The sequence below is a fragment of the Melozone crissalis genome, unplaced genomic scaffold (genome assembly GCF_028551555.1).
Source record: "Melozone crissalis strain CALT ecotype California unplaced genomic scaffold, PUWL_Pcris_2 ptg000537l_1, whole genome shotgun sequence".
Taxonomy (NCBI): Eukaryota; Metazoa; Chordata; class Aves; order Passeriformes; family Passerellidae; genus Melozone; species Melozone crissalis.
Window position 1 is genome coordinate 2387731 of NW_026536235.1, and position 21046 is coordinate 2408776.

The 21046-nt window shown below is 50.6% G+C and overlaps 1 protein-coding gene across 1 annotated transcript; it reads left to right on the top strand.

Moving 5' to 3' along the window:
- The first annotated feature begins 4251 nt into the window (after positions 1 to 4251).
- LOC128950311 (keratin, type II cytoskeletal 3-like) lies at positions 4252 to 16049 on the top strand. The gene is made up of 19 exons (XM_054295193.1): positions 4252 to 4830; positions 5600 to 5814; positions 5960 to 6020; positions 6181 to 6276; positions 6444 to 6608; positions 6715 to 6840; positions 7049 to 7269; positions 7572 to 7606; positions 7691 to 8022; positions 10635 to 10722; positions 12436 to 12953; positions 13814 to 14028; positions 14174 to 14234; positions 14395 to 14490; positions 14622 to 14786; positions 14895 to 15020; positions 15134 to 15354; positions 15633 to 15667; positions 15775 to 16049. Exons 1-19 carry the CDS (start codon positions 4252 to 4254, stop codon positions 16047 to 16049), a joined length of 3630 nt encoding a protein of 1209 aa, XP_054151168.1.
- The last annotated feature ends 4997 nt before the right edge of the window (positions 16050 to 21046 follow it).

The window sequence follows — 21046 nt, forward strand, 5'->3', positions numbered from 1 at the left end:
TTGGTGGTGATGCCGTGGGTGTGCTGGCACCGGGAGCTGCCCGGCAGGAGGGGCTGCTCTGCCTTCCTTGCTGTGTTGTACATTTCTTTTGGCAAATGTGTATAAAACTCCTCTTTCCTCCTCTCTCCTCCTGTTCTGTGTCCCTGGGGTGCTTCTGTGTGTGTCCATCCTGCTGTTCCCTTTGCAGGCCTTTGGGGTCAGGGTGGGTGTGAGGCAAGTGGGACTCATCCCTTGGGGAGGGGGCATCTCAGGCAGCGGCTGGAGGGAGGAGCTTGCCCAGGGTGGAGCTTTTGGGCAGCTTTGCTTTTTGGGAGCCCCAGGCGTGCTGCCAGCACACCTTCCCTGGAGCTACAGCTTCCATTCCACTAGTTCCGGCTCTCAGTGACACCTCCGACACCGCACAGACACCTGGACTATTCCTAAGGAGAACAAAACTGTCCTTCAGTGCCCAGCTCCCATGACACAGTGTAGTGTCCCCACCTCCCCCCCTCCTCTGTGGGCTGCCCTCCTTCCTTGAGATGTTTCCATTCCCAATAAATTGCAGAGAATATTCACGATTGCTGTGTTGTTGCTTTGGGAGCTGCTCTGGGCAGGGTGGGAGAGGGGGTTTTTCTCCTGCCTGTCCCTATGTTTTGAGGGAGCAGATCAGTGGTGAGGATGGATCAGAGCAGGTGCCCCAGCTCAGATGATGTTCTTGACTCTCCCCTGGAGGCACAAGCCTATATCTGGAATGGTGGAGGTCTGGATCCTTCTGCTGAACAATGAGAAATAAGACCCCAGGTTGGAGACCTGGAATCATTGAATAATGGAATGGTTTGGATTGGAAGGGACCATAAAGATCATTTAATTCCAACCCCCTGCCATGAACAGGGACACCTTCCACTAGATGGAAGGTGTCGCACCCCTTGGACCAACCAATGAAATTAAGTTGCTCCTTCTAAGGTTCCTTTGGGATCATCTCCAGGTGCAGGAGACTTTGACCTGCTTTAGGTGAAGGAGATGGCACCACTGTTGCCGTGTGCAGTGGTGGGAGGGCAGGTGAATATGGATCAGGATGTTGGTGAGGCACCTGCCACTGGCTGCAGTCAGGCACAAGCTCATCTGCCCCAGGATGAGCCATGATTCCAGCGTGGGAACACAATGGGCTGGGAAGGTGTGATTCACCCCCATCCATGAGCTCAGGTACCATCCTCTCCCTGAGAAGCCAATTAATTCCACAGCAGCTCATCCTTGCTCCAAGAGCAGGAGGGAGAGAGATTTGGAGGACCTCAAGGTTCTAGTTTGGGAGGGGAGTCCAGAGTGTTTGATCTGAGCTGTGCTGTGGTTCCTCCACCACCTGGAGAGATCAAAGAGGCACAAAATGCTGTCAGTGGTGGTTCAGGAACCCCACAACAGCCTCTGTGAGTTGCTGATGGTGCCAGAGTGGATCAGGAAGCTGCAGACTGAGGAAGAGGTCCAGGAAAGGCAACAGGGAATGACTACAGGCTTCTTGGAAGAGACAATTATACCATTGGAAGCCCAGCAGGAGGGTGCCAGGGTTGGGGAACGTGGCTGGGTTTGGTCCAACAAGAAGATGCTGAGAAGGCTCTGAGAAGCTGATGTTGTGCCAGGAGCACTTTGAGGTTTGGCTTGGGGCAAGAGTCACCTGTTTTGGTGCTTAATTTTAACAGTCTGTTTATTCTCAGCTTCAAAATCCAGAACACAGCATTGTAGTGCCATGTGAAGAGTCATTGCAACACCTCTTCTGTGCAAGATCCATGATGGAAGTCCTTGGCTGGGTCAGATGTGAAGCCGGAGCGTGGCTTTGGTCTCCATCCACGTTTTCTGCCGAGTTCACATTTTCCCTGGTGTTGATCTTACCATGTTCAACTCCTTGTGTAAGAGATCTGAAGGATCAGTTTGGTGTTGAGTCTTACCTGAAGGAGGCTGAAGTGACTCCAGGTTTGGAATAATCTGCACATCTTGTCTGAGGATGTCAGAGTGACTCAGTCTGGGCGTCTTATCTGCAGGAGCTGAGTGTGGTCAGCACCCAGGCATCTGGCTGACTTTGCAGATCTTCCTCCTTGCTGTGAACCTCCTCGTGGGATATTCCAGTGAAGTGCTGGTGCCTTCATAACATGGGTTTGGCAGCTGGGAGGGAGGCCAGGAGAAGGGACAATCTGCTTTCTCCACCTAAACCCGAACCACTCTGCAGCTGCCCAGGCTGCTCGTCATGAGCAAGTGAGCTGGGCTGCAGGATGGTCTGGAGAGCTTAAATGTCCGTCTGGGAGATGACCATGGAGAAACCAGCCCATCTTGATTGCAGCTGCTCTTGGAAAGGAGGGTGTCCCCTCCGTGCTTTGAGGGTGCTGTCCATTCTCCAGCTGCAGGAACACACACCTGGGCAACCTTCGGCCAGCCACTGGTCCCCCTCAAATCTGGATAACCTTGTCCCTCAAGGGTGGGACAATCCTTGGCCAACTCTTACCTGAATCCCTTGAGAGGGGGATAATCTTGACCAACCAGGAGCTAGGAGTGGGACAACTCTCATTCAAATGTTACTGAGCCCCCAGGAGTGGGATAACTGTTGGCCAACTGTTGAGTCTCCCAAGGGTGGGATAACCCTTGGCTGACCATTGACTCCCTCAAGGGGAATGTTCTCCTCTTCCTGTTCCAGGTTGACTGGGGGGCTCAGTACCCCTGTCCCAGTGACAGTCAGGGACATTTCAGTTTTTGATGCCTCTTGTTACCTTCAAACCACATTTAGTTGCCTAGATCTCACTGGGAACTCTGAAAATTTCTTCTCAAGTTCTGTGTTCATATACAGGTCTTTTGAATGGCCTTAAATTCATGTTTCAAGGGCTAGAACGTGCATTTTCTGCAATTTTTTCATTACTTGTGCTGTTTTCTAGGAAAATGTGAACATTCATTTTCTATTTAATTCATTAAATTATTCAGGTATTTAATTGATAATATCCAGGTACATAAAACCTTTAGAATGCCTCTTACATAGTATTTACAGACTTGGCTTCCTTTTAAACTAAAATCTACTTTTTTTTTTTTTAAACACATTGATATTATTTGTATTTTCTGTAATTAATTAAATTTCATTTACATGTAACACACAAAAAACGGTTTATTTCAGAGACATTTTATAAAATACATTTCTAAACCACATTCCTTACCCAATAAATTATTTGGAAGCAAAAGGTTATACTGTGCCTTGGGGGTCGTAACAGCTCCATTTCTCAGCAGGCTTTTCCACGTCAGTCATCTCATTTTTGGGGAAAAAAAGGTAATTCAGAGGTTGTGGGATTCACCAGAGTAGCAGGAACCCCTTACCATTTCAAATTGTTCATCTGTCGCTCCTCTTCCATAGTGTTTGTCTGTCTGTCCCTGACATTGTCGCCAAAGGGTTCCCAATGTGTCACTTCATTCTTCCTCAAGTTGTCATTCCCTGTCACCCTCAGAACATTGAGGAGAGTGGGATGATTCCAGTCATATTCTTCCCTCTGCTTCAGCATCATCCAAAGCCCCAGCTGGTTGTCCCAGATTTGCGGAGTTGCAAGTGGAGGGAATTCAGTCTACAGGCTGAAGACACTCCCACTGTAGTGACACCACATGCTCCAAGGAGATATTTTTCCTCTCTATCAGGAGAATATGCTGAGTCTCCTCAAATTTTGGTGTCATGAATTCCCATTTAGGATTGGGAAACATCTCCTGAAACGCAAATGCAATTTAACATATAAAAAGGAGATTAAGGGTGTGTGTAAGGAATTGTGAAAGCCATATTATAGCTGGGATTTCATCAAAACTTTTGTCTCCTGTGGAGCTTTGATAGGGAGATCTTTATCTGGAATTATTGGGAGTCACTAATGAGGGCTGGATAGCCAATGAGGGGCTGCAGAAAAGGGATTTATGAATAAAATTGATTTCCAAGATGTCATAAAGATATGAGAGTCCACTTAGTCATGGAAACGTGTCTCGAAGCTCTTTTTTTATTCACCTCTAGATTACAGGGTGTGTTTCTGGGAAGCCCCAAATATGGCAAAGCTCATGGAGAATCTGTCAACAACCCCATGCTGATGAAAATACTAAATTGCTTTCCACCTTCACACCCAAGCTGTCCCAGCCCACCTCCAGCAGTGGATAAAAGGGAATGCCCAAAGCTGCTGGAGCCAGAGAAGACTCTGCAGACTTCTTTCTGCCCTCATCAACTCTGTTGGTCTTTCTGCTCTTCTGGATTTTGATTCTGCTTGGAAGAAACCAGCCATGTCTCGTCAGTCTGTCTGCTTTGGAGTCGGGGGGAGAAAGGGATTCAGCTCCTGCTCTGCTGTCGGTGGTGGATTTGGAGGCGGTGGTGGCCGGAGCAAGATCAGCTACAGCTCGTACTCCTCATCCCGGGGAGGAAGCGGAGGAGGACACTGTGGGGGGTTCAGTAGCCGGAGTCTCCATAGCACGGGGGGCAGCAGAAGGATTGCCATGGGCGGATGTTATGGTGGTGGTGGATACGGTGGCAGGATGGGTGGCCTTGGTGGAGGAATGAGCTGTGGAGGCATGGGTGGTGGTGGAATGGGTGGTGGAGGAATGGGAATGGGTGGCTTTGGTGGTGGAATGGGTGGTGGGGCAGGAATGGGTGGCTTTGGTGGTGGAATGGGCAGTGGGGGAATGGGTGGAATGGGTGGCTTTGGTGGTCCAGGCTTCTCTGGAGGCATTCAGCCGGTGCAAGTTGACCCCAGCCTCCTGCGTCCGGTCCATGTTGAGATCGACCCCCAGATCCAGCAAGTTAAAAATCAGGAGAAGGAGCAGATCAAGACCCTGAACAACCAGTTTGCCTCCTTCATCGACAAGGTGAGAGTTTAGGACGGGGTTTTTTTGGAGGTGGAATGTCAAACAACTTTCTTGGGCTATGGACTGGGAATTTTTTCACCTACGAACAGTTGTTGGAGTTGTCAGACCAATGCCTCAGCATCAAATTGTAATTAGTCAGGTTTACTTAATAAGTAACACCAAACAATAGAGGAGGTTTTTTGCTAATGGAAGATTAAAGAGAACATCTGCAGGATATTCTGGGGATTGTCTAGCCAAGCCACTTTTGCAGCCTCATTTTGGGTGATTCAGGGCAAAGTCATGACTGTAAATTTAATTGTCCTAAGAGTTCTCATTGCTGGGATTTGCTTTTTGATGAAACTTTCTTCTCAAAGCCTGATTCTAGAAACTGCAGAGCATTAAACCCCTTTCCAATACTCTTGGATTATTTTAATTTCAAATAGAAGCCAAAGAAATATAAAATCCATCCCAAGAGAATGCATGGGTGGTTAGGGAATAAAAATTTCATCTTTCTTGACTTCAGTGCTGGAAAGATGATGACAAAGTCCAATCCTGATGCTATGGAAAATTGGGATGATATCTTTACTGGGAACATTGCTTTGTCCCCATGGAAGAAGTTCAGAATGACTCAAAATTAATTGTCGAATAACAAATAAATTAAAAAATGCTTCTCATGCACCTCAGGAGCCTGAATGAGACATAGATGGGGAATGATTCCCTGGGCACCCAAATCTCCTAGGAGCGGGATGTGTCTCTGGTGAATGTCTCACACACGCTTTGTTGGCTGTAGGTCCGATTCCTGGAGCAGCAGAACAAGGTGCTCTCCACCAAGTGGGAGCTGCTCCAGCAGCAAGGGCCGTCGGGGCCCAGGAAGAACCTGGATGTCATCTTTGAGAACTACATCCAGAACCTGCGGAGGAGGCTGGAATCAATCCTGGGGCAGCGGGGCCAGCTGGAATCGGAGCTGCAGAACATGAGGCAGTATGTGGAGGAGTTCAAAACCAAGTGAGTGTGGGGACAGACGGGGAGGGACGAGGGGGAGAGCGGGGCTGATGTGGAGACCCCACGGGTGGAGTGACCACTGCAGGGGAGCACCCCCAGGGGTCTCAGAGGGGGTCTCAGAGTCTCACCTCGTCCTGTCTTGCCACAGGTATGAGGAGGAGATCAACCGTCGCACGGCTGCTGAGAACGAGTTTGTGGTGCTGAAGAAGGTGAGTCTGGAAGACACCAGCAGGGATAGGGTGAGGGGGGACAGGAGGTAAAGACATGGCAAGGACTCAGCTCCAAGATGGGCAGAAGCCAACGGGAAGAGCCAACAGCTCTTGTGCGATGAAAGGAAGCCATGGTCTAATTCTGAGATCTTTCCTTTAGGATGTGGACTGTGCCTACATGACCAAAGTTGAGTTGGAAGCCAAGGTGGGAGCTCTGACAGATGAAATCAACTTCCTGAGGTGCATCTACGAGGAGGTAGGAGCTCTCTCTTCCCCTTGGTGAAGTTTTAGTGAGGGTGTGGTGACCAAAGTCACTGAGGTTGGACTGAGCGTCTTTGTGGATTTGATCTGGAGAGGTTGCCTGGAGCTACTCTCTTCTCCCCCCTCAAGAGATGGTGCCTCTGACACATGTCTTGGTTGCAGGAGTTGTCTCAGATGCAGACGATCAGCCGGGACCTGTCCGTGGTGGTGTCCATGGACAACAACCGGCACCTGGACCTGGACAGCATCATCGAGGAGGTCCGGCGCCAGTACGAGCAGATTGCCCAGAGCAGCCGGGCTGAGGCTGAGGCCTGGTACCAGAGCCGGGTGAGTTGGGAAGGGCTCAAGGCTCCTTGACAGTCCCCGCTGTTTGAACCACCTGATCTTTTGTGTGCTTTGTTCCTCATGGGTGTCCTTGTCCCCACTTCTCCAGTATGAAGAGCTCCAGAACACTGCTGGAAAACACGGGGACAGCCTCCGCAACACCAAGATTGAGATCCAGGAGCTGACCAGGAATGTCCAGAGGCTGCGGGCTGAGATTGAGAATGTGAAGAAGCAGGTAGGAGACCATCAGCTCCTCCTTGGGTAACAGCTTTGTGCTGGGTCAGGATGGGGCTGGGTGGTAAGAGGGAAAGCAATCATGAAAATTCAAACGCTTTGGAGAAGATAGATTATGTCTGTCTGTTTTCCCCCTTGTTTGTACCATGAAGATGCTCCAGTAGACCGTGGGCAAAAGGGATCTCACACACTGGTTTTCTCTTCCTCAGATCCAGCAGCTTCAGGCAGCCATCGCTGAGGCTGAGGAGAGGGGCGAGATGGCCATCAAGGATGCCAGGAGGAAGCTGGAAGAGCTGGAATGTGCCCTGAACAAGGACAAGGAGGAGCTGGCTCGCCTGCTGAAGGAGTACCAGGAGCTGCTGAACACCAAAATTGCACTGGATGTTGAGATTGCAATGTACAGGAAGCTCCTGGAGGGAGAGGAGAACAGGTACCTAATTGGGTAAAACCTTTGAACCCACACTAAAGATTGATTTTGTGCCATTTACGCTCTAATTCCCAAGTACATATTAATTATGTTAGGCTTAAACATACTTGAGTGGGTTTTCCATCTTAAAAGAATGTTGCTTGTTTCTCTAAAGAATAATTGGAAAATACTGAAAAAAATTTGAATAGGTTGCTCATTTTTTTAAAGAATAATTGAGAAACATAAACTTGTACAAGAAAAGGAAATTCTCAGCTGAAGAGCCGTGCACTTCCCAGTGGAATAACTGGTCCCATTTTCCCTCACAGGCTGTGCAATGACAGCATGTCCAACGTCAATGTCTGTAAGTATCTGCCCTGGGGTCCTTCAGAAGTGGTAGAACTTGTTCTTTTGGGCAACAGGTGAGTAACCTGTGCTTGTCTTCCAGCTGTGGTAGGCAAGACAACTGTCTCTGGAGGCAGAGGAGGCATGGGAGGAGGATTCGGAGGCAGCGGCATGGGAGGAGGATTCGGAGGCGGCAGCTGCGGAATGGGAGGAGGATTTGGAGGCGGCAGCGGCATGGGAGGAGGAATGGGAGGAGGCGGCATCTGCGGAGGAGGCAGCAGCTTTGGAGGAGGCAGCATGGGCGGCAGCTGTGGGATGGGGGGAGGAATGTACTCCGGTGGCTTCTCCTCTGGAAGCGGAAGGATGTGCGGCTCTGGCGGGGGATCCTCCTCCGTGCGGAGATGCGTCACCACCACCTCGGTCAAATCTTCGGGAGTGAGATTCTGAGCCCCGAAGGTTGACAAGGAAAGAAGCACCTCCTCTCTCCCCCTGGCAGCAGCCCAGCCTCCTGAAGCCCAGCTCTGGTGTCGTGCAATGGGATGAACTGTGTCCCTCCCACCCAGCTTGTCCCAGACCCTGGTCCCACCCGGCGGTTTGGTGGTGATGCCGTGGGTGTGCTGGCACCGGGAGCTGCCCGGCAGGAGGGGCTGCTCTGCCTTCCTTGCTGTGTTGTACATTTCTTTTGGCAAATGTGTATAAAACTCCTCTTTCCTCCTCTCTCCTCCTGTTCTGCGTCCCCAGCTCCCTTCCTCTGTGTGTGTGTCCTGCCCTCCTTCCCTGGGATGTTGCCATTCCCAATAAATTGCAGAGAACATTCACGATGTTGTTGTGTCAATGCTTCGGGAGCCACTCTGGGCAGGGCGGTTCATGCTTTGGGAAGCAGCTCGTTGTGAAGCTGGGAGGGTCATTCTTTGCTCAATGTGTCGTACCTGTGCTTTGATGGAGGTGAACAGGTGGGGTGGACCAGGGCAGCCATCACAGCTCAAGTGATGACTGACTCTCACCTGAGGGCACAAGTCCGGATGCTGGGTGCTGGATGCTCAGTTCACACAACACTCAGTAACTGAGGCAGCAGAAGACCAAACTGAGGAATACAGGAGCCTGCTCAATTCTTAGGCATCTCCTGACACAGTGAATCATACAGTTCGTCCCTGGAATCCTGTGGAGTTACTCCCACAGCAGATTTCTGCAATTGATGGGTCTGGAAAGCTCCAGCACAAAGAGTTCCAGTATCTTCCCAGTCATTGAGCTAATACAAGCTGCCCTGCCCCAGTTTTTTGGGCTCAGCTTTAGGCACACAGAGGCACTCAGTGCCTCAGTGCCCGCGTCACATCTCCCCAGATGTGGCAACACTCTGATTCCTGAAGCTCTAGGAAAGGGACTTTCTCAATCCCTCTTGGACTTTGGAAGCTCTGCAAAGGGTCTGCCGAAACCTGTGTCCCGGAATTTGGTCAGGAACATTCTCAGTGCCCCGTTTCCAGACCAGTAGAGACCCAAAGGGGCTGATGGATAATGAGAATCAGCAGCAGCAGGTGGGAGCCAACACTGGATAAGAGTCATCTGAGTTTTCTGCCTCTGAGTGGTCTTCGAGTTGTGATGAGGGAGTGGCAGGGTAGAAGCCCCTTGGGTGGGGGAGCTGGTGAACATGGGTCACAATGAATCAGGATGTTGGTCAAGCACCTGCCTCGGGTGCACACCTGGGCTGTGGGATGGCCAGGTGGGATGCACAGCTTGGCACCCAGAGAGCAGGGGTAGCACCAGAGAGCCACGTAGCATCCCTGACCAGCCATGGGAACACAATGGGCTGGGAAGGTGTGATTCATCCCCGTCCATGAGCTCAGGTACCATCCTCTCCCTGAGAAGCCAATTAATTCCCCAGTGGCCCATCCTTGCTCCAAGAGCAGGACAGATCTGGAGGAGCTCAAGGCGGGGGTGTTGCTATAGAGCACGACACGGCGCAAGTACCAAGACTCAGATCAGAAGGCTGTATAGGGCTATTTATTAAAGCAAGAGGTTGCCTTTATAGTTTTACAGGATATTTACATTTGCTTAACAAACACATACACTGTCCATTGGTCATGAAATAGAAACAAAACCTTCAATAGGTGAAAAGGAGCCATGTGAGCCAACTAAAGTCCATATCTTTTGATTTTCTCTCTTTCTTCATGTTGTCATGGTGATATCCTTGGTACCTTCCTTGAGAGAGATACAAGGCTTTCCTTATCTTTGGGAAGGCTTTGCTGGCTCACAAGAACAGCACAAAAATCTCTTTCCTACACGGGGGCTTGGGAGGGGAGTCCAGAGTGTTTGATCTGTGGTTTCTCCACCACCTGGAGAGATCAAAGAGACAGAAAATGCTGTCAGTGGTGGTTCAGGAGTCCCACAACAGCCTCTGGGAGTTGCTGATGTTGCCAGAGTGGGATAGGAAGCTGCAGACTGAGGAAGAGGTCCAGGAAAGGCAGTGAGCTCATGGAAAAGGGGGTTCTCCCCATGTTGAAGGGTGCTGGAGCTGGAATTGTGGCTGGGTTTGGCCCAAATAAAGATGCTGAGTAGGCAATGCCTGTGCAAAGCTGGTGTTGTGCCAGGAGCACTTTGAGGTTTGGCTTGGGGCAAGAGTCACCTGTTTTGGTGTTTAATCACCTGTTTCGGTGTATAATTTCAAGGGCCTGTTTCTTCTAAACTTTACAACAAACTTTACATGGCGTTGTAGTGCTGCTGTGAAGAGTCATTGCGACACCTCCTGCGTGCTCCTGGCTGGGTTAGATGTGAAGCCGGAGCGTGGCTTTGGTCTCCATCCGTGTTTTCTGCCGAGTTCACATTTTCCCTGGTGTTGATGATTCTGCTGTGCACAGCTCCTTGCGCAAGAGATCTGAGGGCATGGCTGGAGCCCAGCTGCCTGTCGAGTTTTACCTGGAGGAGACTCCAGTGACTCCAGGTTTGGAATAATCTGCACATCTTGTCTGAAGATGTCAGAGTGACTCAGTCTGGGCGTCTTATCTGCAGGAGCTGAGTGTGGTCAGCACCCAGGCATCTGGCTGACTTTGCAGATCTTCCTCCTTGCTGTGAACCTCCTCGTGGGATATTCCAGTGAAGTGCTGGTGCCTTCATACCATGGGTTTGGCAGCTGGGAGGGAGGCCAGGAGAAGGGACAACCTGCTTTCTCCACCTAAACCTGAACCACTCTGCAGCTGCCCAGGCTGCTCGTCATGAGCAAGTGAGCTGGGCTGCAGGATGGTCTGGAGAGCTTAAATGTCCATCTGGGAGATGACCATGGAGAAACCAGCCCATCTTGATTGCAGCTGCTCTTGGAAAGGAGGGTGTCCCCTTCGTGCTGTGGGGATGTTGTCCATTCTCCAGCTGCAGGAACAACACCTGGGCAATCTTTGGCCAACCATGACTTGTGTCCCTCAAGGGTGGGATAGCCCTTTGCCAACTGTTTAGTCCATTAAAGGAGGGATAATCCTTGGCGACCTGTTGTGTCCTTCAGTTGCTGAATAACTGCTGGCAACTGTTGAGTCCCTTAGAGTGGGATAATCTTGGCCAACATTTGAATCCACGTCAAGGGTAACGTCCTCTCCTTCCTCCCATTCCACACAGCCTGTGGTTCCAGAAGCATCGTCCCAGTGACAATCAATAAAATTCATGTTTCTGATTCCTTCTGTGGCTTTTGGAAATGTTTTCCTGGGCTGGTTCTCCAAAGTGTTTGCTGTGTCCATGGCCACCAGCTGATTCCTAGGGATGCTTTCAAACCACATTTACCTGCCCAAATCTCTCCGGTATGATGAGGAGAAGCAGCTGAGAAGCTTAAAACCAGGATATTTTTTGAGTGCTGAAATGCTTCAAGATATGTATTTCCCTTGACTTTTATTCATGATTTTAAGGAAATAGGAATGAAGGAAATGTTAGTGTTTTTTACCAATAAAATCAATAAATGTAACAAAAATATTTATTTGATTAGTGAGGCTCAGTAGGTACATTACAAGATGTCCTTCACGTGAGTGTCCGAACCCATTGCCGGGGAGCTGGTGCATGAAATGAAACATTATTGTCAGTCATCATTACAACATCTACTGCCTGGAGCGTCCTTTCCATCCTCTGTGGCTTGACAATCCCTGTGGCCATTGGAAAAGCACAAGCAAAGAGTTGGACATCCTTGTTCTCTTGCTCTGGTGCTCAGAATCCCAGGACCTGATTGTCTCAGACTTCGTGGGACACATTTTGGAGGGAAAAATTCCACCTGACGCTCTTAGGAAGGAACTAAGCAGCTCCTTTCTGGTTAAAACAGAAATGCTGACCTGTTAAATGTTAATGATACAGCATTTTTCCACTTGTAAAGCCATTGGGAATTTTCTGCTTAACAAGGCGATGAGGTGTGCTTGGGGGAATTGTGAAAGACTCATTCTATCTGGGTTTCACCAAAATCCTTGCCTGGTGTGGAGTGTCAGGCAAAAAAATCTCGAGTCAGACAACCTTAGGAGCAGGCAGGGAAGTGGGAGGCGGGAAGAACATGACAACATCACTGTAAAATATATTTTTCCTGATGACATAAAGATATGGGAGTCCACTTACTCACAGAGACCTGCCTTGGTGCTCCTGCTTCTCCCTCTGCATGGTGAAGCGGATTTCTGGGTGGAGTCACCAATTTGGCAAAAAATCTGTTAACCGCACCAAGCTGATGAAGACAGTAAATTTGTTTCCTCTTCACGCCCAAGTTGTCCCAGCCCACCTCCAGGAGCAGATAAAAGGGAATGCCTGGAGCTGTGGAGCCAGAGAAGACTCTGAGCACTTCTCTCTGCCCAGCTCAGCTCTGTGGATCTCCTCACCTTCTCCAGTTTGGGCTCTTTTGAGGAGAAGCAGTCATGTCTCGTCAGTCTGTCTGCAGAAGCTTCGGAGTTGGGAGCAAAAGGGGATTCAGCTCCTGCTCTGCTGTTGGTGGTGGCTTTGGAGGCGGCGGCCGGAGCAGAATCAGCTACAGCTCGTTCTCTACATCCAGGGGGATTGGAGGTGGTGGACCCTGTGCAGGATTCAGCAGCCGGAGCCTCCACAACCTGGGTGGCAGCACAAGGATTTCCATGGGCAGCTCATACGGCAGTGGCTATGGTTGTAGAATTGGTGGCTTTGGTGGAGGATTTCCAGGAGGATTCGGTGGCATTGGAGGAGGTGTCATTGGTGGAGGAATGGGTGGCTTTTGTGGCCCCATCAGAGGTGGCCCCGGGTTCCCTGGAGGCATCCAGCCGGTGCAGGTGGACCCAACCCTCCTGCGGCCAGTCCACGTTGACATTGACCCTCAGATCCAGCAAGTGAAGTGCCAGGAGAAGGAGCAGATCAAGACTCTGAACAACCAGTTTGCCTCCTTCATCGACAAGGTGAGAGGTTGGAGTTGGATTTGCTTGGGAATGGGAAAACTGCAGAAATTCCTTGTGCTCTGGAGAAGGAAATATCGTCCTTCTCAGTTCAGTGTTGGGCTGTAATTGTTTCCATTCCATTCCACCTGGTTTCCTCCTGAGGAAGTGTCAAAATTTAGCATCCACAGAGAAACTGAACAACTTTCTCCAGGTTTGGTGGATGCACACTGGTTTTCACTCCAGTGTAGACAGGCCAAAGGGATGGGGATATACTCAGTGATCAAAGTGTTTATTTAAGTCTGTCCTTTCTCTAGGATAATTTTTTTCTCAAGGAACTTAAAATCTAGGAATGAAATTTTTAAAAATTCCCAACCATTTCTTCTTTCAGTTTAAGTGCAGATGAGCCCCCTTTAAATAATCTGAACTGGGAGAATTTTGGTTATAAGCGTGCTCTATGTCTTTTAAATATATGATGTGTATATGGAATAATTTCTGTGGCTGATAAGAGGAATGTTCTTGAATATGGAGCCCAATGGGATTTCCTTCACTGGTAGGTCAAAAAGGATCTGATGCTCCTGAAAATTAATGTCAAAAAATCCTGACATTGGAAATAATTTGTAAGACTGGAATGGAAGCATTTCAATAGCTACCCCCAGGAAAAAAAGAAAAAAAAGAAAAAAACAGAGCAGAGACACTGGAGGAGGAAAGAGGAATTTAACAATAATGGGAAAAAAAAGGAGAAAAAAGGGAGGAATTTTCCCCTCAGAAGCAGTGGGAAGGGTTTTGGGGATTGATTCCCATGGCCTTACAAAGCTCCCCGGAGCTTTGAACAGTGGGATGTCTCTCTGGTGAATGTCTCACACACGCTTTGTTGGCTGTAGGTCCGATTCCTGGAGCAGCAGAACAAGGTGCTCTCCACCAAGTGGGAGCTGCTCCAGCAGCAAGGGCCGTCGGGGCCCAGGAAGAACCTGGATGTCATCTTTGAGAACTACATCCAGAACCTGCGGAGGAGGCTGGAGTCTCTGCTGGGGCAGCGGGGCCAGCTGGAATCGGAGCTGCAGAACATGAGGCAGTATGTGGAGGAGTTCAAAACCAAGTGAGTGTGGGGACAGACGGGGAGGGACGAGGGGGAGAGCGGGGCTGATGTGGAGACCCCACGGGTGGAGTGACCACTGCAGGGGAGCACCCCCAGGGGTCTCAGAGGGGGTCTCAGAGTCTCACCTCGTCCTGTCTTGCCACAGGTATGAGGAGGAGATCAACCGTCGCACGGCTGCTGAGAACGAGTTTGTGGTGCTGAAGAAGGTGAGTCTGGAAGACACCAGCAGGGATAGGGTGAGGGGGGACAGGAGGTAAAGACATGGCAAGGACTCAGCTCCAAGATGGGCAGAAGCCAACGGGAAGAGCCAACAGCTCTTGTGCGATGAAAGGAAGCCATGGTCTAATTCTGAGATCTTTCCTTTAGGATGTGGACTGTGCCTACATGACCAAAGTTGAGTTGGAAGCCAAGGTGGGAGCTCTGACAGACGAAATCAACTTCCTGAGGTGCATCTATGAGGAGGTAGGAGCTCTCTCCTATTGAGGGACTGGTATTACAATGAGGAGGCCAAACATTGAGGTTGGATGGGGTGTCTGGGTGGATTTATGCCTCTGGATGGTGGATGGTGCCTCTGACTCATGTCTTGGTTGCAGGAGCTGTCTCAGATGCAGACGATCAGCCGGGACCTGTCCGTGGTGGTGTCCATGGACAACAACCGGCACCTGGACCTGGACAGCATCATCGAGGAGGTCCGGCGCCAGTACGAGCAGATCGCTCAGAACAGCCGGGCTGAGGCTGAGGCCTGGTACCAGAGCCGGGTGAGTTGGGAAGGGCTCAAGGCTCCTGGGACAGTCCCCACTGTTTGAACCACCTGAGGTTTTGGTCTGCTTTGTTCCTCATGGGTGTCCTTGTCCCCACTTCTCCAGTATGAAGAGCTCCAGAGCACAGCTGGCCGGCATGGGGACAACCTCCGCAACACCAAGATTGAGATCCAGGAGCTGTCCAGGAATGTCCAGAGGCTGCGGACAGAGATTGAGAACGTGAAGAAGCAGGTGGGGGTTGGCCAGTGTTTCACGGGTTCTGTTTTCCCTCTTGTTTGTGCCATGATGATGCTCCAGTAGAGGGCAGGCAGAGGGAATTAGGAAATTTACTTTCTTCTCCCCAGAACCATCATCTGCAGTCAGCCATTGCTGAGGCTGAAGAGAGGGGGGAGATGGCCACCAAGGATGCCAGGAGGAAGCTAGAAGAACTGGAATGTGCTCTGAGCAAGGACAAGGAGGAGCTGGCTCGCCTGCTGAAGGAGTACCAGGAGCTGCTGAACATCAAGATTGCACTGGATGTTGAGATTGCCATGTACAGGAAGCTCCTGGAGGGAGAGGAGAACAGGTGAGACCTCCTACCATTGGCTGGGCCAGAGTTCTGTCTCACCGTGGATCAAATTCATCTTTAACCATCCCTCACAACAAATTTAACATTAAAATTTGATTACTTTCCTTTTTTCCTCCAAATTTTGAAGCCTAAACAGAAACATGGTTCCCATGGGGAGTACTTCTCAGGCGTCTTGATTGATCTTATATGAAACACGATATAAATGGAATATCTGGGGAATAGTTTTGCTTCTGACTGTATACAGATTTACAACTGATGTTCCTCTCCCTACACAGGCTCTGCTTAGAGAACCCCTCCAATGTGAATGTCTGTAAGTATTCGCACATTGTTTTCTCTGCTGAATTACCTTTATCCTTGGTTTTGTAAACATTCCCAGGATGTTGCCTGGTGTTCAGCGAGCCTCTCCCTCTCTTCCAGCTGTGGTGGGCAGAAGCACCGTGTGCGGAGGCAGATCTGCCAGCTTTGGAGCCAGCAATGGCCTGAGTGCAGGAGGCGTGTGCACGGTTGGTGGCCCGAACATCATTGGCGGCAGCTGCGGGATGGGAGCAGGGATTGTCAGCGGAGGCTTCTCCTCCGGGAGCGGGAGGATGTGCAGCACTGCAGGTGGCAGCTTCATGGCCGGGGGAGGCTCCTCCTCTGTGCGGAGATGCGTCACCACCACGACGGTCAAATCCTCCGGGGTCAAATACTGAGCCCTCATGTCTGTCCTCCCAGGGAAAGCAGCACCTTCCTCTTCCTCCCGCCAGCAGCACAGCCTCTTCCATCCCCATCGGTATTCAGGAGGAAAGAAACTGTTTCTGGGGGAAATCTCCCCAAAGTGAGATTGAAATCAAGACACATCCCTCTGGCCCAGCCTGGCTCTCACTGAGCCCCACTGGGGTGAAACATCTCACTTGTGGGTCCCCAGCCCTGCAGAGCTCCCCGGCGCTGCTGCACCAGCTGAGGAGTAGCAGTGGAAAACTGCTCTTTCCTGTCACTTTTTAAGGCCTGTGTTTCCCTTGCATCCCTCATGGGTCCCCCTCATCCTGCTCCAGCTGTGTCAGGAGCCCACATAAACAGAAGGAAGGAGATGATGCCCCATAGTCAGATTCAGGAGTGAGAAACAGGTGTCTGGAGTTGTCCACCTTCCCCAGGTGGAGTAATTTGGCAGCTTTAATGTTTTACGGATCCTTTTCCCTCCTCTCCTTCCTGCCTGGAGTGCGTGGCCCTGTTTCCCCCCTCTGTCGTGTAAATCAGCTGCTTCCTGCCGGTGCCCTGGCCCCAGGGTCATTCAGTACCAATAAATTGCAGAGATATAAAGATATTTTTGTGTTGTCTCATCACTTTATGCTCCCCAGCAGAGGAGAAACACGAGTTTGCCCTGGGCCAGGGTGATTGCAGGGCAAACACAAACTGAACTGAGAAGGAATTGAGAGCAGGCCTGAGAGAAGGACTTGGGTTGCTGGTGGGTGACAGCTGGACCTGCCCCAGCCCAGAGACCCACGAACCTGGGCTGAGACCCCAACATGAGCAGCAGGGGAGGGGCTGTTCTGCTCTGCTCAGGTGAGACCCCACCTGCAGAGCTGCTCCAGCCCTGGGGAAGGAGGTGGAGCTACTGGAGAGAGTCCAGAGGAGGCCACAGAGCTGCTCTGAGGGCTGGAGCTCCTCTGGGGCCAGGCTGGAAGATCTGGGGGTGCTCACCTTTAGAGAAGAGAAAGGAGACCTTTGAGACCCTTCCAAGGGGCTCCAGGAGAGCTGGAGAGGGACTTGGAAAGGGAATGATGGGACAAGAGGTGATGGCTTCAAAATGGAAAAGAGGAGAGTCAAATGAGATGTTGGGAAGGAATTCCTCCCTCTGAGAGGGATGAGGCACTGGAATGGGCTTCCATGAGATTGCCCCAACCCTGGAAGTGTCCAAGGCCAGGCTGAATGGGACTTGGAGCAATCTGGGACAGTGGAAAGTGTTCCTGCCCATAGCAGAGGGTGGAACAGCATGACCTTTAAGATCCTGTCCAACCCAAACCCTTCCATGATCCTATTTCGAGCTGATTTAGATGATCTTGTGGGAACGTCAAGGTGTTTCCTTGGGCATCACCCTGAGAACTAGGATTCATTATTCCCATTAGGGCTTGGGCTGGCTGGAGGTGGGTGGGAGCTTGGAGCAACCTGGTCTAATGGAAGGTGTCCTTGCCCATTGTGGAATCCTCTGAATCCTCCCACTCAGGGAAATCCCCAGGGCCTTGCCTTGGAAGAATATATCATAGAGTTTTCCCCACTCAGGCTGAAAGAGAGGACTCAGCCCATGGTGCTCTGCAGCACTACTGCCAATCTACATCAGATTGCCTCCCCCATTGGCCAGTTGACACTGCCCACCCCAATTATTCATTCCTCATTGCCCCTACAGGTTGCTGCCCTTGGCCCTGCCCTTTGCCCACCCCTGTGCCCTCAGGTCACTGGTCACTGACCCCATATTGGTCACTGACCCCACGCTATTTTGTCTTCATCTCTGATCCCTTTGGTGTGGTGGATGTAATAAATCTTCTCTGGAGCACATAATGCAAAGGCCCTTCCTCTCTTTCCTCTCCTGAGCTATCTGTGGGGTGTGTGTGTGTGCATGGACTGGAAGTGGCTGTTCGTGTCGCCTTTCTCAGAGCAGCTTCTGAAGGAAGTGTCTCAAAAAACGTTGCAGCATTTCTACCACCCTGCCACTCTGCACCAGCCCACGGCAGGGGTGGAACTGCATGGGCTTCCCACATTCTGTGATCATCACATTGCAGCTCCTGCCATGGAGGAGTCTCCAGTGGGGGGCTGGAGCCAGGGTGAGGAGGATAAATCCTCCCCAGGGCTGGCACAAGGATGAGCAGCACCCTCTACCTGTCTGGCTGGGCTCTTACACCAGCTCCCGTGAGCGGTGGGAAGGTCTGACAACTCTGAGTGGACACAAATTACTCACAAAGGAAAAAAAAAAACAAACAAACAAAAGCATGAAAGAGTAAGTCAGAGCCCAGAACCTGCCATCAGAGCTCCAGGTTGCCCAGCCAGCTTAGTCATTAGCCCTCTCCAAATGACATCCCACTGCAACCAAATTAATTTGATTAATGCTTCACTGGATTCTTCTGTAGCTCTGGGAGGAGCAAGAGATGAATCAGCCCTGACTTCTCAGCAATGTGTGTGATGGGGGGTGGGACCAGATGGGATTTAAGATCCTTTCCTACTTCAGCCATTCCATGATTCTATGATTGATCTGGCACAGAAAAAATATGGAAATGAAGATCAATGTTGTCAAGTCCTTATCATCTAAAGGAGCAAAATAAGGATGAAATTATTGCTTTCATTTGAACCAGAGTTACTTTCCTGCTGTTTTTCTTATTTACCCCCAAATTTCCTTCCAGTTCACCCTCCTGACTTCTGAAGGATGTTTACACCAGGCTGCAATGTGTCTTATCCTGCTGTTTGAGTCAAAAATAACATTTCTGATTCTAAAATTCGTAAGTTGGGATGGGAAAGATGAAAAAGTCATAGCCCTCTTCTTTATCCCAGGGAAGAGTCTGAAATAATCTCCTTCTTCCTCATCCCAGGGAAGAGTCCAGAGACAGAAATGGACCCAGGTGGTTCAAAGCCCAGGAGTGTCCTGGGGACACCCTTGGGAAGGTGGCAGAGAGGACAGTGATCTCCAGCCTGTTGAAGCCCTGGAAGCCAAAGGTGCTGACACCATCCTGCCAAAAACCACGGGATTTTTCTGAGTTCCCTGAGCTTTTCCTGGAGAGGAGCCAAGAGGTGCCGGGGTTTATCATTCCCACCTGCTGCACTCATGAAAAAGGGAGTTGAAGGAAATTGCTCCAGTGCATCGTGCTGGGATGAAAGGGTTGGGATCCCCTTTGCCTGCTCGGTGGGGCACTGTGAGAGCTGCTGGATCCCATCCAGGGATGCCATGAAAGACCCCGAGGGGCTGGAGCATGTCCAGAGACAGGAACAGAGCTGGGGAAGGGCTGGAGCACAAGGAGAAGGGTCTGGAGAGCTCCCGAGGAGCAGCTGAGGGAGCTGGGGAGGCTCAGCCTGGAGAAAATGAGGCTTTGGGGAGACCTTCTCACTCTCCAGAACTCCCTGAAAAGAGGGAGCCAGGTTGGGGTTGGAGGGCAGGGAGAAGTTACTGCTCCTCTGGGGTCAGGGCTGTGCAGGATCTTTTGCATTAGAACATGGGAAGAAACTGAATTGGTGCCGTGTTTTATGAGCTCCTTAGGAAGTTAACCCAAGTGGGATTTTATTGGCTGTAATTAGGGCTGGAATGAGTTTTTAATTGTTACTAATCACGTTTATGGTGGGAGGGCCTCATAAGCCACCATGTTGTTTGCCCTGGGTGGGTCATTGTGCAAACATGGAGGAGACTCCCCCAGTTTGGGCTTGCTGGAGAGCAGGAAATATTTGCTTTTGTGAAAAGCACTGGTTTGTCACCTGGGAGGAGACGACCCTCTGCATCCTCTAGACTGGGGTTTACCTGGCACACTTCTCCTGAGCAGCTGGAGTCCTTTGGGATCTTGAGGATGGGACATTCAGGGGAAGGAATTAAGGAGCAGAGAGATTAAAGGAGGTTAAAATTGGGGATCAGCATCCTTTGGTCCCCTCTCTGCACTTCAAACAGCAACACTGCCAGTTCTGTCACCTCCAACTCGACTGGCCTAAAAACCAGCTCAGATGCACACTAGGAAACCCTCTGACCTCCTCAAGAGAGACCAAAATCAGCAGCTTATGGAAACAGTGACAGCTACAGAGAATCTCGGCTTGGGAGGAGGTTTAAAACTCCTGTGGGCAAATATATTGACAAAGGTACCTAAAGCTGTGCAGCTTCTGAAGAAATTTAGCTAAGGGAAGCTCTTCCCTTTGCTTTCCACATTAGGCTCCTGATGTTTAGTCCTGAACACTCCATCACTTCCTTTCCTGCTCTTTGGACCCTGCCTTGGATTCCTTGTGAGTGAATCCACTGCCAGGCTCCAGCAGTGGCTTGTGCTGGGATCCAGAGGAATCTGTGTCCCAGAACATCATCTATGTCTGTGCAGAAAAATTTGGGCCTTTCATCTAATTAATATTCACCTCAGCTTTGCTTGGACAGGTTGAGCTGACATCTGAGCACTTTTCCTGCTGGACTTGGCCCCTATTGGATGCTGACCCTGCTCCTCTGAATGCAACAGCTGCTGCCACCCAGCCCCATGACCTGGATGAGCTGCCTGGGAATGCGGTGCCTCCCGCTCCCTCCCTGTTCCATCCAGGGCTGCCTCAGCTCCAGCTGGGACAGGTAGAGCCAGATTTGCACAACTTATGGCAACTGCATCATCCACACCTGCTGCTGACAGAGACCATTCCTCCTCTTCCTCCTCCCACCCATTGGGATGGTGGTGCTTCCTGAGCTTCATCTTCCTTCCACACTCCCTAGTTTTGTCCTTGGAGTGGGATGATATTCCACAAGGTCTTCAGGCGGGACTCCAAAACTCACATTATATGACCAATTCTCTTGGAGCATGGGTTGAATCAATTCTACCTCTCCCATGGCCTGGGGACTCAGCTGGTCTGGTGGGGGTGGACACAGCCACAAAATGTCACAAAATGTCACTGGAAGGTTTGGAGCCTGTGCAAGGGAAAGTTCTCTGACACAGCTGAATCTGATGGTGGCCTCCAGGTGCTGCTGTGACCCCTGAACCTGTCAGTGACCTCCAGA

What these genes read in the sequence shown, in the direction of transcription:
- LOC128950311 (XM_054295193.1), top strand. Translation starts at nt 4,252, where the DNA reads ATGTCTCGTCAGTCTGTCTGCTTTGGAGTCGGGGGGAGAAAGGGATTC. An exon ending in TTGAGAATGTGAAGAAGCAG is followed by an intron (nt 6,841 to 7,048) that starts GTAGGAGACCAT and finishes TCTCTTCCTCAG; the next exon opens with ATCCAGCAGCTTCAGGCAGC. An exon ending in TTGAGAACGTGAAGAAGCAG is followed by an intron (nt 15,021 to 15,133) that starts GTGGGGGTTGGC and finishes TCTTCTCCCCAG; the next exon opens with AACCATCATCTGCAGTCAGC.